Source organism: Ambystoma mexicanum, chromosome 5q, assembly GCF_040938575.1.
Source record: "Ambystoma mexicanum isolate Mex_15411 chromosome 5q, UKY_AmexF1_1, whole genome shotgun sequence".
NCBI lineage: Eukaryota > Metazoa > Chordata > Amphibia > Caudata > Ambystomatidae > Ambystoma > Ambystoma mexicanum.
Genome location: NC_090933.1, coordinates 384,507,098 through 384,521,912, shown reverse-complemented (window position 1 = coordinate 384,521,912; position 14,815 = coordinate 384,507,098). Strand labels below are relative to the sequence as shown.

Below are 14,815 nucleotides of genomic sequence, written 5' to 3'. Positions count from 1 at the left end.
TCAGCCCGAGAGCTATGTTTTGTGGGACAGGAGACCCTCTTTGGGGAAACAGAAGACAAAAAAGGGGATCTTCAACGTCTCTTTTGAATGCTTAGATCTCTAAGAGTGATGGGAACTGCTTCGAGATCTAGAATGAGAATGTCTTGTGATGGCGAGGAGACGAATGCCTCGACTCCGCCGAGAAAACTTTCAAAGAAGTTTTAACTGCCTTACCTCTCTCGAGCTTCCCCTTACGCTCCTTCAAGGCATTCGCCGTCATGGACATGCAGTCCTCGCGCTCCGAACAATGGTTCTCGATTCCCAGGCACCATAAACAGATCCTGTGAGGATCCGTCAACGACATTTTCTTTCCACAGTCTTGACATTTTTTGAAGCCGGACCGTTGAGTCGTCGGTTCGGGTGAGGAAGCCATCGAGTATGAGTCGGTATTCACGAGGAATAATGATATATTTGACTGAAGAACTGAGCAACGATATTCCGAGGCCCCGCGAAGCGCGGAAAAATGGAACTGAGCAACAAACGCTGCGCAAGTCTATTTATACGCGTGATGACGTCTGCGCCGATACAGAGGCCGTCGAGGGACAACGGCTCGAGGGATGTCGATGCGCAGCGCCCTCTACTGAAAAAGAAATTCCGAGGCTAGCAAGCTGGGAGATGATCCATCAAAGATAAGGAATACGTCCGAGGACACAATCCCTTCGAATGTGATGAACAAGTTACTTACCAACTGTAACGTTCTTTCGATTGGATGTTCCTCCCACGTATTCCTCATCTTAAATACATCCTTACCTTCAGCTTTGCTGCTTTGGAAATTTTTTCTCTCTCCACCAGAGGGCACTCCACTCGAGGCGACGATGTCCCTCGGCGGCATCCGTCGAGTGTCGTCATCCGTAGTATAAATGCCTCGAGCGTGCCTCTTATTGACCCAAGCCTTGAAAGAATTTAGAGTGTAAACCACGTAAACTGTACTGTGGGGTAGGAGGGGAGGGTCGATGAATACGTGAGAGGAACATCCAATCGAAAGAACGTTACAGTTGGTAAGTAACTTGTTCTTCGAATGGATTGTGTCCTCCCACGTATTCCTCATCTTAGATAGAATCCCAAAGCAGTTTTGTATTGGAGGCGGGAGTACAGATGCCTTTTAGTCATGTACCGAATGTAGTACAGATTGGGCAAATAAACCTCCAAGATGTAGTTGAGTCCAAAGCATAATGTTTGATGAAAGTATGCATGGATGACCATGTAGCTGCTGCACAAATATCTTGCACAGGGACACCCCTCTTAAGTGCTGTTGAAGTTGCTATGCCCCTAGTTGAATGGGCTCTTAAGCCCTCAGGGGGATCTTTTCCGGCTAGCCTTTAACACTGTTATGGCTAAAATTATCCATCTTGATAATGTTTGTTTGGTTACAGCTAGTCCCAATTTACGGCCAGTGTATCCCACAAAAAGTTGATCACACTGACGTATCTTTGACAATCTTGAGATGTAAAAGCTTAGAGCCCTTCTGGGATCTAGCCTATGCAACCTTTCCTCTTCCTTACATGTGTGAGGAGGAGGGTAGAACACAGGTAGTATTATTTTCTGTGACAGATGAGTCTGAAACATTTTTTGGCAGAAAAGATGGTTTAACTCGAAGGACAACTTTATCTTTATGAAAGATGGTGTGAGGAGGACCACTCGAAAGTGCCTGCAACTCGCTTACTCTGCGGGCTGATGTCAATGCAATTAAAAGTATAGTTTTTAATGTAAGAAGCCTTAACGGACAAGAATGTAAAGGCTCAAAGGGTGCACATGTCAGAAATTTAAGTACCAAATTTAAATCCCACACAGGAACTTGAAAAGGTACTGGTGGAAAAACATTGTTTAAACCTTTTAGAAATTGTATTAAGGGTAAAGGGTATCTTAAAATAAGATCTTTCTTCTGATGAGCGCTTGAAGATAGATAGTGCTGCTACATATCCTTTTATTGTCTTAACCTGGAGCCCCAGATTAGCTAAATGTAATAGAAAAGATAATACCATTGGAATGTCACATTCAAAAGGATCCACATTCTTATCCCTGCAACAGTTACTGAATTTATTCCAACAACACCGGTACAAAGATTTTGCTTCTGGCCGAAAGCAACACCTCCATAACATCATCCGGAAGGTCCCAATCCTTGTATCTCAACCTCTCAGAAGCCATGCGTGAAGTTTGAGTATGTTGACCTCTGGATGGAGAACGTGACCTCCCTCTTGCGAGAGAAGATCCTCTCTTTTTGGAAGACGTATTGGAGGGCAGATGGACATGTCGAGAAGGTCTGGGTACCACGTTCTCCTGGCCCAATCCGGGGCAATTAGGATCATGGTTTTCCTGAACTTTCTCAACCTCCTGATTACCTGAGGGATCACAGGGACTGGAGGGAACGCATATAGAAGAGGAAATTCCCACTACTACAAATGCGTCTCCTAGAGCTCCTCTCGGGGGAAATTCCCTTGAGCAGTACAGTGCACCATCTGCAGAATGTGGTGAGCTCTCTCTTCGGGAGGCCAGGCTTTGCCCGAACCAGTATCCAAGACTGCTCCTATAAACTGGAGCTTCTGTGATGGTATCATGTTTGACTTTTTTAAATTCAGAGAAAACCCTAGTTTGTGAAGAAAGTGGCAAGTCTTGGATAGATGATCCTGGACTTGTTCTGGAGAACGTGCCCTGATCATCCAATAGTCCAAATAGGGGTAGACATGAATCCCCCCTCTTCTGAGACTCGCTGCCACTACCGCCATCAACTTGGTGAAACCTCTTGGGGCGGAGGTCAACCCGAAAGGCAGAACTCGAAACTGATAGTGAGAGTTGCCAATCGCGAATCTCAGGTACTTTCTGTGCTTGAGATGGATTGGCACATGAAAGTAAGCATCCTGAAGATCCAATGATACCAACCAGTCTTGAAGTTGGAGAGCCTGAAGGATCTGAGAAAGAGTGACCATCTTGAACTTGTCCTTCCTGAGGAACTTGTTCAAGTTTCTGAAGTCCAAGATGGGTTTCAATGTCTCAGTCCTCCGTCGTCCTTTGGAATGAGGAAATATGGGGAATACCAACCCTTGTTCCTCTCCGCTACAGGTACATGTTCTATTGCACCTTTCTGTAGCAGGGTTAAAACTTCCTGCAACAGGAGCAGGTCTGGATTTTTGGTACAGTTGTATTCCGGTGGGTGATTCTGAGGTTTCTTTAGAAAAGGAAGGCAGTAACCTTGGGATACTGTTTCCAGTGCCCAAACATCTGAAGTAATGCCCCGCCATTCTTTCAGATGCTGTGAGATCCTGCCTCCCACTGGGGTCTTGTGAGTCAAAACCTCAGAGTGGTTTTGCGGCAGCTCCAGCAGCGGCTGAAGGGACAGATGCTGCTGCTGGGACAGATCTAGCGCCTCTTCCTCGCCCCGAGGAAGTTTTCTTTGCCCCCCTTTGATTGGCCTGTCCGTTTCCTCTCCCAAATGAGGAGTAAAAACAAAAGGGACGACCCCTTCAGGAAGATGAGCCTGTGTAGGGGCGTTGCTGAGGTTGTCGTATAGCGGCACTAAGTGACTTTGCCGCTGCCTTGGAGGTCTGCAGCTTCTCCGAACTTTCATCCGCCTTGCTGCCAAACAACCTCGAGCCATCAAATGGCATGTTAAGGAGTCTAGATTGAACATCTGGTGCAAAACCTGACTTCCTTAGCCACGCAAATCTGCGTAGCACTGCGCTAGACGCCATGGACCTGCTGATACTGTCAGCAGTGTCCAAACCTGCTTGAAGGCATTCTCTTGAAGCCTCCTTACCATCCTTAATTATGGATAGGAAACCATCACGTTCCTCTCCTTCCGGGATGTGTTGAGCTGCCGCTGACATGCAGTCCCACAGAGTATAATTAAATCTAGCCAATGTCCATGCTCCCTGATGTAAAGATCTTTTTCGACCAAGTATCTATTTTCTGGTCATCCCCATCAGGGGGACTAGTGGGGTATGCCGCATTTTTTGTTGAGGTGGCTGCCTGAACTACCAGACTCTCAGGAGAAGGATGTTTACTCAAATACTCTGGGTCAGAGTTACAAGGTCTGTATTTTGCCACATATTTTTTATTTACTGCTGGACTAGATTCCGGTCTTTCACCAAGCAGCATTTACTCTCCTTTGCAGGGCAATATGAAAAGGAAGTATGGTGTCTGGTTGAGGACCTCCTGACAAAATATCTGTCATGTCATCATCCTGGTATACAGGTGCATTATTACCCCACCCCATAAACTCTGTTACTCTATTCATGAGTTTTCTGTAACCCAGATCAGCATGTTCTGCTGGATCTGGTCTCTCAAATTCATATTCAGGAGATGTGTCTATTCCACTTGCAGACTGTAAACATTCATACAAATCCTGCATTTTTGATTGAGGATTTATTAATTCCTCTGGAACATCTCTTGTCCCATAGTTTACCCCTGCTGAAGTAACCTCAGGTTCATCTTGTTCTTCATATTCTTCATTTTCTGATGACATTTCTCCATATACAGATGACATAGTATGGAAAAAATCATGTCCGTTTTCAGGGTGAAATATTTTTTCAGTAAAATATGTTTCAACCCTGGTGTCGGCGTCGACAGAAGCGTGGAAGTCGTGGCCGTTACCTTCGATGTTGTTGAGGTATTCTTCGATGTTTTCTAAGGCACTACAAATGGCGTCGAAGGAATCTTCGAGGCAGTTGATGTTGTCGAAGTAGTCTTCGAAACACTCTACGCCGTCGAAGAAATCTTCGAGGTCGTCGATAAAATATTCGACGTGACTTTTTTCTGTTGGGTCGTCGACCCTTTATACTCGACAGCCTTAGACAGAGGCTTCGAAAATGTTTTCGTTGAAGTCTTTAATGACTTATCGACGTCAAAAGTCTTTTTCGTAGAGTGTCTTTTTAGGTGTCTGGGAAGAGTCCCTAGAAGACACCCTCGACAATTTGTCGGACTTCTTAGTTTTAGACCTTCCTCTGTCACTTTTGTGACTAGAGGCATGACCTTCAACAGACATTTTTGAGGGGGTCTGGGCCACGTTCTCAAAAATTTTCATCATGGACTCTCTAAATGCTTCCCACTTTTTAGGGGAGTCGTGTTTAGTTGGACAAGTAATAACTTCCTCCGAAATCGAGGAAGAAGAGGGAGAAGAGGGAGATTGGTGTCGTCTCTTTTTCGCCTTTTTGGACGAAGAAGAAGAGGCCTTCCTTGATCTACTCCTCGATCGTGATTTTTTATGGTGTTTTCCAAAGTCTCAGCCGAGTCTTTCTTCCCTCTCTAAGAAAACTTCGAGGATTCCGCCCCCACCGCCAGTTTACCTCGTCTTTCTTTCAAGGCCTTGTGGGTCATGGATTGGCACGAACCGCAGTCATCGATCCGATGTTCGGACCCGAGACACCAGAGGCAGTTACGGTGAGGGTCGGTCAGCGGCATTTTTCTGCCGCACCTTAGACACTTCTTAAACCCCGTTTTCGGAGTAGATGGGTTTGAGGAAGACAACATAATCGCTTAAGACTGAAGCGCTGTTTTTATTTTGATCCGAAGCGAAGCGAACGGAAAAACGGAACTGAGGCCAACGGGCGCGCTCGAGGCATTTATACTACGGATGACGTCGACACTCGACGGATGCCGCCGAGGGACATCGACGCCTCGAGTGGAGCGCCCTCTGGTGGAGAGAGAAAAAATTTCCAAAGCAGCAAAGCTGAAGGTAAGGATATATTTAAGATGAGGAATACGTGGGAGGACACAATCCATTCGAAATATTTGTTCTTTGTCTCTACTACACATTTGATGTATTTCTCCTGTAGATGGGATACATTTGTTGTTCTGTATACGTGTCATTACCTAAACATCGGATATGTTATACAAGCCCTGTATTTGGGTTTTGCTTTGTTTTTCCACAAAGCTATGAAAAACATTTTACATGTTGAACAAGGTCAATTTGCTTCATGATTCCCTGTGTGAATTATATAAAATGCTTTGGGCACCTTTGATTGTTCAACAGGAACAACCCCCTTGTATTTTTGTGATCTCTCCCCAGTTCCTGTTAGTGTAGGGGACCCCATTTCCCTTCCGTATTCTCAGTTTTAAATAGCTTGTTGATGGGAGCTAGTTTTAAAATACATTTAAATGTTTGCGTTTGAATTAGGGTTATGACGACATTCATAATGAAGGCCCAGGAAAGGGTTAAGTTAGTGCATCAACTTATTAAACTAAATGAGCACTATACAGAAAGAAGATGGTCGACTGCAAACTGAAGTAGAATTAAATTAATATGAGTAACAGTGCTGTATTTAGTTAAACAGTACCACACAAGGCAGCCAACAGTGTTGGCAGAGGCCTGCTGGAGGGGCTACAGGTCCTTGCCTACTGTTGGCTCAATATACAATCATTAACATGGAAGAGCAGAGCCATTCATGAATATAAATGAGCCAGCTGCCTCCGAGCTAACTATACTTAATCTAACAATTTATTCATCTATTTTGAGGCCAGACATTGGGTAATTCATCTGCCCCCTTCTGCAGCATAGTAGCTGGGTGCCTTTTGGCCGCAAGTATCAGCAACGCTTCTCACCTATTCTTTTTTTCCTTTTCGAGATGTGGATAGGAAAGGCCCGTCAACCCTGTATGCCAACCTACCTCCAGGTAGGTAGAACAGGTGGAAAGCAGACCCCATGGGGGAATATCAAAGTATGAGGAAAGCCCTGAAGGGGGAAACACCTCATAAGTCGTCTGCGGAATCACAGGCAGAGGCGGATCCAATAGGCAAGGTGAGTGGATGAGTATGCCGGCAGCAAGTAATGGGAGAGAGGTACAAGGAGGGATCCAGTGAGGCAGAAGGCAAGGACGGAGAATCTAGGAGGACTAGGAGAGGCCAACCACTGAAGGAAGGAAGGAAGAAAACAGAACTGAAGAAAGAACAAGGAGACACAGGGACAAACGTCAGCAGTAGGTCAGGTGTACCTGGAGCATTGGCCTCCGAGAACTAAGAGAACCAGATGGAAAGAGGGGGTGCCTGTATTCCAGAGAGCTTACACTGGAGATATTGGGCCGGAGGAACCCAACAGAGCCACAGGGATCAATACGCAAAGTAAAGTGCCAAGACATTGCAAGGGGGCACATAGAGACGCCCCACCTCACATCAGATCAGAAGGGAGAGGGCTATAAGGGAGACATTGGGACAGAGGAAACCAAAAGGTGCCACTGGTACCCATAGATGAGGGGAACAAAGACACCCAATACCTGAAGCAAGTGAGAGGGGGGAATCGGTGAACTATCCCTCTAGCTAAAGAAATATGCACATTTTGTTTTGCTGGAACTTAAGAATATTTTGTTGTTTAACCTGGGAAACGTAAGGAACTTTGATAGACTGACAAGAATTGTTTTCTTTGAGAAGTACTGTTATGCATTTCTAACTATTGGATCCAGACCCAGGAGGGATTCCAGGGACAACTAAAGACACCTTTGGAAAGAACCGAGAGTGCAGGGCACTCCACCCATTTCCTTTTACTAAGTGGTAGGGCCAGTTTAGTGGATATGTTTTGCACCGAGGATTACTTTTGATTTTGGCTATAGACTAGCACCATAGTTTAGTTTGATAGAGTGGGAACTGCCCGTTAGCAATAGGGTTAGTGAGGCTTTTTACTTCTAAGTTTAATAAAGTTACCCAACACCTATGTCCTCTGGTCCTCCTCCTCCTGGCTTGCCACAGCCACCTTAGTAAAAAACACAGGTGAGATCCAGTGCATACACACATATTACCTATATACTTTTTTATGGTTAAGGGCCTGGGAAAAATGCTGACAAAAGAAATATAGTAAACCTATTCATCATGAACTGAATTTTGGCAAGATCCTCGAGATCAAAAATTATGATTGTGTAAATGAACTAGAGAGACATGGCAGTCATCTGACATAAGGTAGGCAATGGCGGAGAGATACAAGTGCACTATGACTCCCATTCTGGAGTTAATTCATAAAGTGTCTGATAGGAGTATTCAGTTAAACAGCGGTCACACCACACACAAAAATACAGCAATTATTTAGAATGCTTAGTGCACCAAGAAACTGGGAATAGTGCAACTAAAACTATCAGTAAACGGATAATGAAAAAACAAAAAGTGAAACAAACTAAATCCAAGGTTTCCGGATCGCATCTCCCCCATGCCTCCATGTCATTGCTTAGTGTTATATTTTGGAAAGGTTTCATCCAGTATAATGAAATCTGTTCTCAACTTTTTAAACCATAGTTGCCATAGTGCAGGACATTTTGTCCCAGATTAGTTAACCGGAAAGAGATCTGATGAAAGATATTTTTTTAAAATATGTACTTAATTAAAGAGACAAAATATCATGAACAAACTGAAAGTAGGATTATTGCTAAGCAGAGTGCATTGCCTTGCCTATCCAACGGAGCAGTGTATATTTAATTTCAACTGTGTGTAGGTTCTTATGATTATGCAGCCATACCTTAAATACAGTACTAATACATAAAAAGATGAAGTATTATTGACGCAAGTAGTGAGGCTCCAAGTCCCTTTTGCTTATGTTATCCCGACACACTCCTTTTTCCTCCATCAAAGTCATATCAAACAATGGAGTGAGATCCTGCAATCTTGACGCACTCTATAAAATCAAGATGGTGAATACCGAATGCAAAAATCTGGAGTTTTGGCCCGAATCGGGATACTGGCCTGATGCTTCCTGATTGTAGACAGTGAAAACAGGCTGTGCCTGGTTACATCCCTCCACACATACCAAATATTTGGGCCCACTTGTTGACAGTATAAAAATGGCTTGCATGCACAAACCAAGCCTCAATATGTGCACACCCCACTAGCCATTGTCTAGTGATAATTGTCACTTGTCTAGTAAGAAATGGAGTGCTGTGTGTATGTGGAGAATTTAGGGGTGAATGACTTCGTATGCCTGGCTAGTAGCTTGTAACTTGAAATGTGTACCCCCTGAGCAAACAGCACATAAATTGTGTCGGCACCTCAACACCTACATGGACTCATGCAAATACCTCTAGATACCACATAGACAAGCTCCAAACCTGAAGGTAAATGAAAAGGACTATTGAGTAGATATAAATAACACTGAATGACAGTTACAATAAACATGCACACACCTTAAAGCAAACAGAACACAAGAAAGGTATAGTAAAACTACTGTTACCATTCGTCTGTAGACATCACCTATTTGTTTTTGACAATCTAACCTAGGACGAGCTCTTGCGTTACAGAGTTTAGAATGCTCACAATATTGGTTGAGTGCTGTTCAGTTCCTTCTCTTTGGGATGAAGCTGCTTGGGAAAGGCAAGCTCACAAAGAAGCTCTCCAAGGAATGTCCAATTCCTTGTGTGGGCGAGTGCCATTAGCTTTGAACAGAATTCCATTGATGTATGCCAGTGAGTCTCTTGACATCAAGCTTAGGATGGAATGTTTTCACTTAAGTAGACTGCGCCTGGGCGTACCTTTACAAGTTGCTCATTGGACACTAAGCTGGCTAAATCTTTTCCCTTGGACAAAGTGCACAATCTTTTTCCTCGGTACTTGATGGACCACTGAGTGCTCACTCCTAAATAGCCAAACACTTCCCCCACCAAATTGGACAGTCAAAACCCCACAGAGCTTTTATTCTCACACCACCTGGCCTGCCATGCCCAGAGGCTATGATTATCTCGTCCTTATGGCATCAGTCACCATTGACTGTCCTCTTGGAAGTTGTTGGTTAGAGAGAAAACACCCCGTGTTTTGTATTATAGGTCTTTCATTCCCCAAGGCATTGGTGGCAGCCTAAGCAGGGAGGATTCTGCCAAATGTGGTTTTTAACCACCCTCCAAAAATGCCCATCTGGAGTTGCATGGATTACTTTTCTGTAGAAAATTATTTTTCTATACCATTCTTACTGTGGCATTAATGTGTACACTGGTCAGCAAATTGTGTACCCGATTACATTTTCCTTTGGCGTTTGTAAATTCCAGAGATTCCAGGTAAAAAATAGCAGCTTGCTGCAGCTTATTATAAAGTACTGTCAGTCAGTCCATCACAGAGTGTATAAAGAAATGTTTACCATACATACAGATCATCATGTTTACTCCAATCGCACCACAGAGTTGATCTCCATGTTTGTGCATAAGCCTGAGGAGCCAGTCCAATTCAATTAAATGTGAATTTAATTGCACATTGCATTGCAAATTAGTTTAAAAAAAAAACAGGGAGGGGGTAGGAAATTAACTGGCCATGCAAAACCATATAAATGCACTGGTAAATCTATCAAACAACAGCAGGAAAAAGGGTAATGTCCATTTCGTGACAAAAGTGTCTTACAGCTAAAGAGGTCCATTGTAACTTCTTTCAAGAGCATTTCAGATATCACATGAACAGTCAAAAATATATTGCAGGTAGAGGTCATTGCATATGGAAATACCTGTGCTGCCATGTCAACGAGCTGTGGAAGCTTTAGGTACTTGCCATCGCCTTCTTTGAGGAAGTCTAATAAACTACCTGGGAAGAGATAATAAACATAGTAACGTGGTTTTGCCAATAAATGTATCTTATTTGCATTTTAGTAAGTGTTCTAGTCTAGAACTGTCATTAGCTGTGTTTATAACCATTAAACGAAATCAGCCAAGTAGAGAATGCCGACAGGCTTTGGATAAAAACCAAGGTGTGGGAACAATGCGCAATAGCCACGGAGCCTAGGAGATCACCACAAAAGCAACAAAGGCAGTATATACATGCCCTGGACCTAACACAACTATCTTTTTCACACTACTGCTGAACTCCAGATCAATGCCTCCATTCTCATGCGCTCAAGTAAGACTACTAGTGATCGGCACAGGCTGAAAACCTCACAGAAAGACACATATATTAAACACCACATTTATTTAGAAAGGTTCTCTCAAATGCTCAGGTTCTTTTGCTAGGTGTGGAGTGTTAATTATTGGCAAATCAATGTTGACCAATACTTCCAACCACCCATCCCAACACCATTTAAAGATGTTAACAGCAAAGTGTTTTCCCAAGCTTTTCTACGCCACACAAGGGAATGGAGACATGAAGCTCTTTCCAGGTAGGTGACAGGAAATTAAGACTACTTTGTAGGGATTGGCATTCAGGTCTGGCTTTTCTCTGCATTGCAAAAGTCCTCTCTCCAACTTTGGAGATGGGCGCTATAACGGGCCATGCGCTTAAAGGAATATGCTGCGAAACCATGGCAAAACAAAAATCTTAGAGAGGCTTCTAAAGAATAACAATCCTTTTTAATGGTCAGTTCCATGAGGCCTGTAAGCGGATAATGGCCATTTTGTATTCAAACTGACAGTTTACCTGAGAATAGCAATTGAGGAGAATTTGGGAGTCGCAATCTATATGTATTGCATTTTGTCTGGCTACTGAATGATCAATGAATAGATTGACTTGGTGACGACTGGGGGACTTGATGACTACCTGGAGCAGCAGTAAGAGTGTGGTGTTTGGTATGTGAGATGTATTTGTGGAAGGCTGGCCAAAGCTGAAATCAAGTGCAACATTGCTGTCGGTGCTTTAGGAGATTAGTACTCTTTCAGCACCATTGACACCACCTGCTGACACTTATCTGCTGCCACTGTTCACACACCATCTACCACCCGACCCATTCGCTCACCAGCCATTAATCATCGGAATGGTGCAGCAGAAGGATACCCCACCTTGCCATCTTACACCTTGTCTTAACCACCATCTTTTATTCATGCTCTCTGAGGACGGGGGATAGAGGGGGTATGCACTTCCCAGCCAGCAGATCTTAAAGCGGTGACACACTTAATATGATAATTCAAGGTGGAGTGTGCTCACATCAGTAAAATACTATTTGCACATATTGCACCACAGCTTTTGTTCCCCACACAGCCTCCTCTGCTGATATCCATCATGTTACAAAGACTACTTTTTCATGACGCCTCTGCAAGTGCTAGTTTACGATGATTAGTTTCCATGAAATCTCAGTAAGTGTGAGGTAACATTTTATGTACTCCAATTCTAGCTGTTGCAAATAGGAAAAACGTAAACAAAAATAGTAAACAAGCAACAAGGCAGGGAGAATATAAATTCCACAGAAAGGGCAAGAAAATATAAGGGAGCATATGAGTGAACATTTCAAATGTAGTCTCTGGTGTTAACAAACCTGCTAATTATAAACACTACCTCACAATAAACTTGGTTCACTGCCATACAAGTTCAAACAGGGCCATGCCTACTAACACCGACCACTTCCTACCACAGGTCTGCCATTACTGCCATAATCCAAGATGCAGTCTCAGTCACAGAGAGAACCAAAACCTAGGGTTGAATCAAGGATAACAAAATCAGAGCCTCAACCACCAAAACTCCACAAACCTATCAAATGAGACTGCAATATTAACAGAGCTGCAAGATCTTTCCTATTTGGTCAAAGTGACCAGTACTGATATTAGAGTCAAGGAGGAGGTCAGGAAAATGCAATCGACCTAAGCATCCAGAGAAAATGGAGCAAAAAATAAAAGCGTGCTTGTAGCAAGAGTCCAGACCCCTGAAAACAGCACTCCAGCAAATCTCAGTACAAGGAGATCAAATAAAGGACCTTGAAGATTGCAGGCCAGAGGCAACATAGTTCTCTACTGAATTCCTGAAGGAAAGCCTTTCTGTGAATAGTTTCTGCAAGTCAACCTACCAAAGATCCCAAAACTCAATCCACAGCAAGCTCTTGAAATCCAACTCGCACAGACTACCCTCACATCCTAGGACACGCCCCGCCTTATGATAAAAACAAAGTATCATCATCACATGCCTGCCAAACTACTTGCAAGTCCTTGAACTATTAAAAAACCAGCAACTAATCTGTCCTCAAACCTGGAAGGGAAATATCACCAGCTCCTCCACAGACTTTTCAACAAAAACGGCAGTAAAGAAAATATCTTGCTTTCTACCCGACCATCAAATAAATAAATAAATAAATAAATAAAAATCATCGATATCCACTATGGCCTCCTTAACTATGGTCAAGGTTAAGATCACACAACGTTAAGACAACTATACATGAGATCCCCCCTGGCCAAGGGAGTGGGATGATAGCTCAAGGGCAACGTGCTCACATTGGAAGCAAGACGACACGGAGCAACACAGGTTCAATCCCCGGGTCCGCGCTGAGAAACCGCTGGGTATTAAGCGCGTTATAAATAACCAATCATATCATATCATGCAGCAAATCTATACAGTTTACAACCCTCTTCAATGGAAATTGATCATGGAGTATGACCTCTATACAATCAACATGAATTTGCGCATGTTCCATATTGTCTCAATTAGAATGGCAGTAGATAACTTTTGAGACATGGCAACTCCATGTCATTAGCCTCCGATAGTCCTCATCCAATGGGCTGCCATAATCCCACCTGAGACCACATTCTCAGTCTGCCAACATGGTAGTACAATATAATCCTGCTTTGTGTTTATTCTCATCTAATGGAATACAATGGGTTGTTACTACTCAGCCAGAAGGTTTCTGCTTTTACCATTACACCAAACAGATCAATAAATCAAGGGCCATATTCTGTGAGTGAACTATACAATAGTGAACATGTCCCTATGCATACAGTCCAGTTAAAAAAAAAATGGATTACCCTTGTATAAACATATATCCCATCCCTTAATTGTTAAAACTTTCCTTCAAAGGATCTGCATTTGGTCCTTTTCTTATGACTGTTGGTCAATCACACGTCGACTGGTATGTTACTCTACAGAATAGTCCCAGGGGATGAATGTGCGGACACCTGAATGTGTATGTGTGCATTTAAAGCATTTATGCAGATATGCCATACATTACTCACTGTAATTGGATTTCTGATGATTCCATCTGCTTAGATAAACATGCTGTGCATATAGTTGGACATCTGTAGGTAATGGCTGAGTATTCCATCTGTTTTTCGAAGATTTAAACGGGAACGTCGACATGGGCGTGACTAACACTATCCCTAACCTGACGTGTAGTGTACCCAAAGTTTTTCACACGTCGAGGTCCCACTGGTTGTTTCTGTTCTGCCGTGAGGGAGCCTTACAAAATGCGTGAGTGAGTACAGAAGAAAGAAGGTGTAAGAGGTCTATGTTACTTCTACTTCAAGAATGGGGTGGGGAGAATCTAAGCAGATACAATCATCAGAAATACGATTTTGGCGAGTAATGTATGCTTTCTGATGCTTGTGACTCTGCTTAGAATTCCATGCTGTGCATAGTAGAAAGCAGTACCAGGAGTTGGTCATGGAATGTGTGAAGGAACAGTAGCAAAGCTATCAGAACTGCTTGCCCCACCCGAGAATCAGACTTCGAGTGTGTGTGTCGAGGCCCTAATGTTGAGTGAAGGTATGAACTTCTGTACTGCAGGTAGCTGCTTTGCAAATAGAATAAAGAGGAACATTTGCAATAAAGGCTATAGTAGCTCCTGTGCCTCTAGTAGAGTGAGTTGTAAGTGCAAAGTCACTTGCCTTCCTGGCTGTAATCCAGAAGCACCCTGCATGGTAACCTCTGGAAAAGCAGTCTTAGGGGCTGGTTGATGCTCAATGAGTAGTTTTACATTGATTTCAATCCATGTTTGGCCTGTTTCAGGTAGTTGTGTGGAGGGATTTGCATGCTTTTTGCAATCATTTTCTGCATAGTTTGTGGTTTTCTTGTGTTTTTTTTGTTGACTCCCACCCTGTTTACTGAGCGGATTTGCATCTGGTGTGTGCAATCTCTCTGGTGTAGTCCTTTTTTTCTGGCTGTCTTAATGTCCCCCACCCTCTCCCCTGCAATTGGCTGGAGCAGT

The 14,815-nt window shown here is 43.4% G+C and overlaps 1 protein-coding gene across 5 annotated transcripts in view; it reads right to left on the bottom strand.

Annotated features, from left to right (window-relative positions):
• The window catches only part of YES1 (YES proto-oncogene 1, Src family tyrosine kinase), a 1,102,642-nt gene that overhangs the window by 265,443 nt on the left and 822,384 nt on the right, over positions 1 to 14,815 (bottom strand). For all 5 annotated transcript variants that reach the window (XM_069620865.1, XM_069620866.1, XM_069620868.1 and 2 more), the window contains one exon: positions 10,430 to 10,506. In XM_069620865.1, coding sequence (XP_069476966.1) covers positions 10,430 to 10,506 — 77 coding nt within the window. The remainder of the gene's footprint in view (positions 1 to 10,429; positions 10,507 to 14,815) is intronic.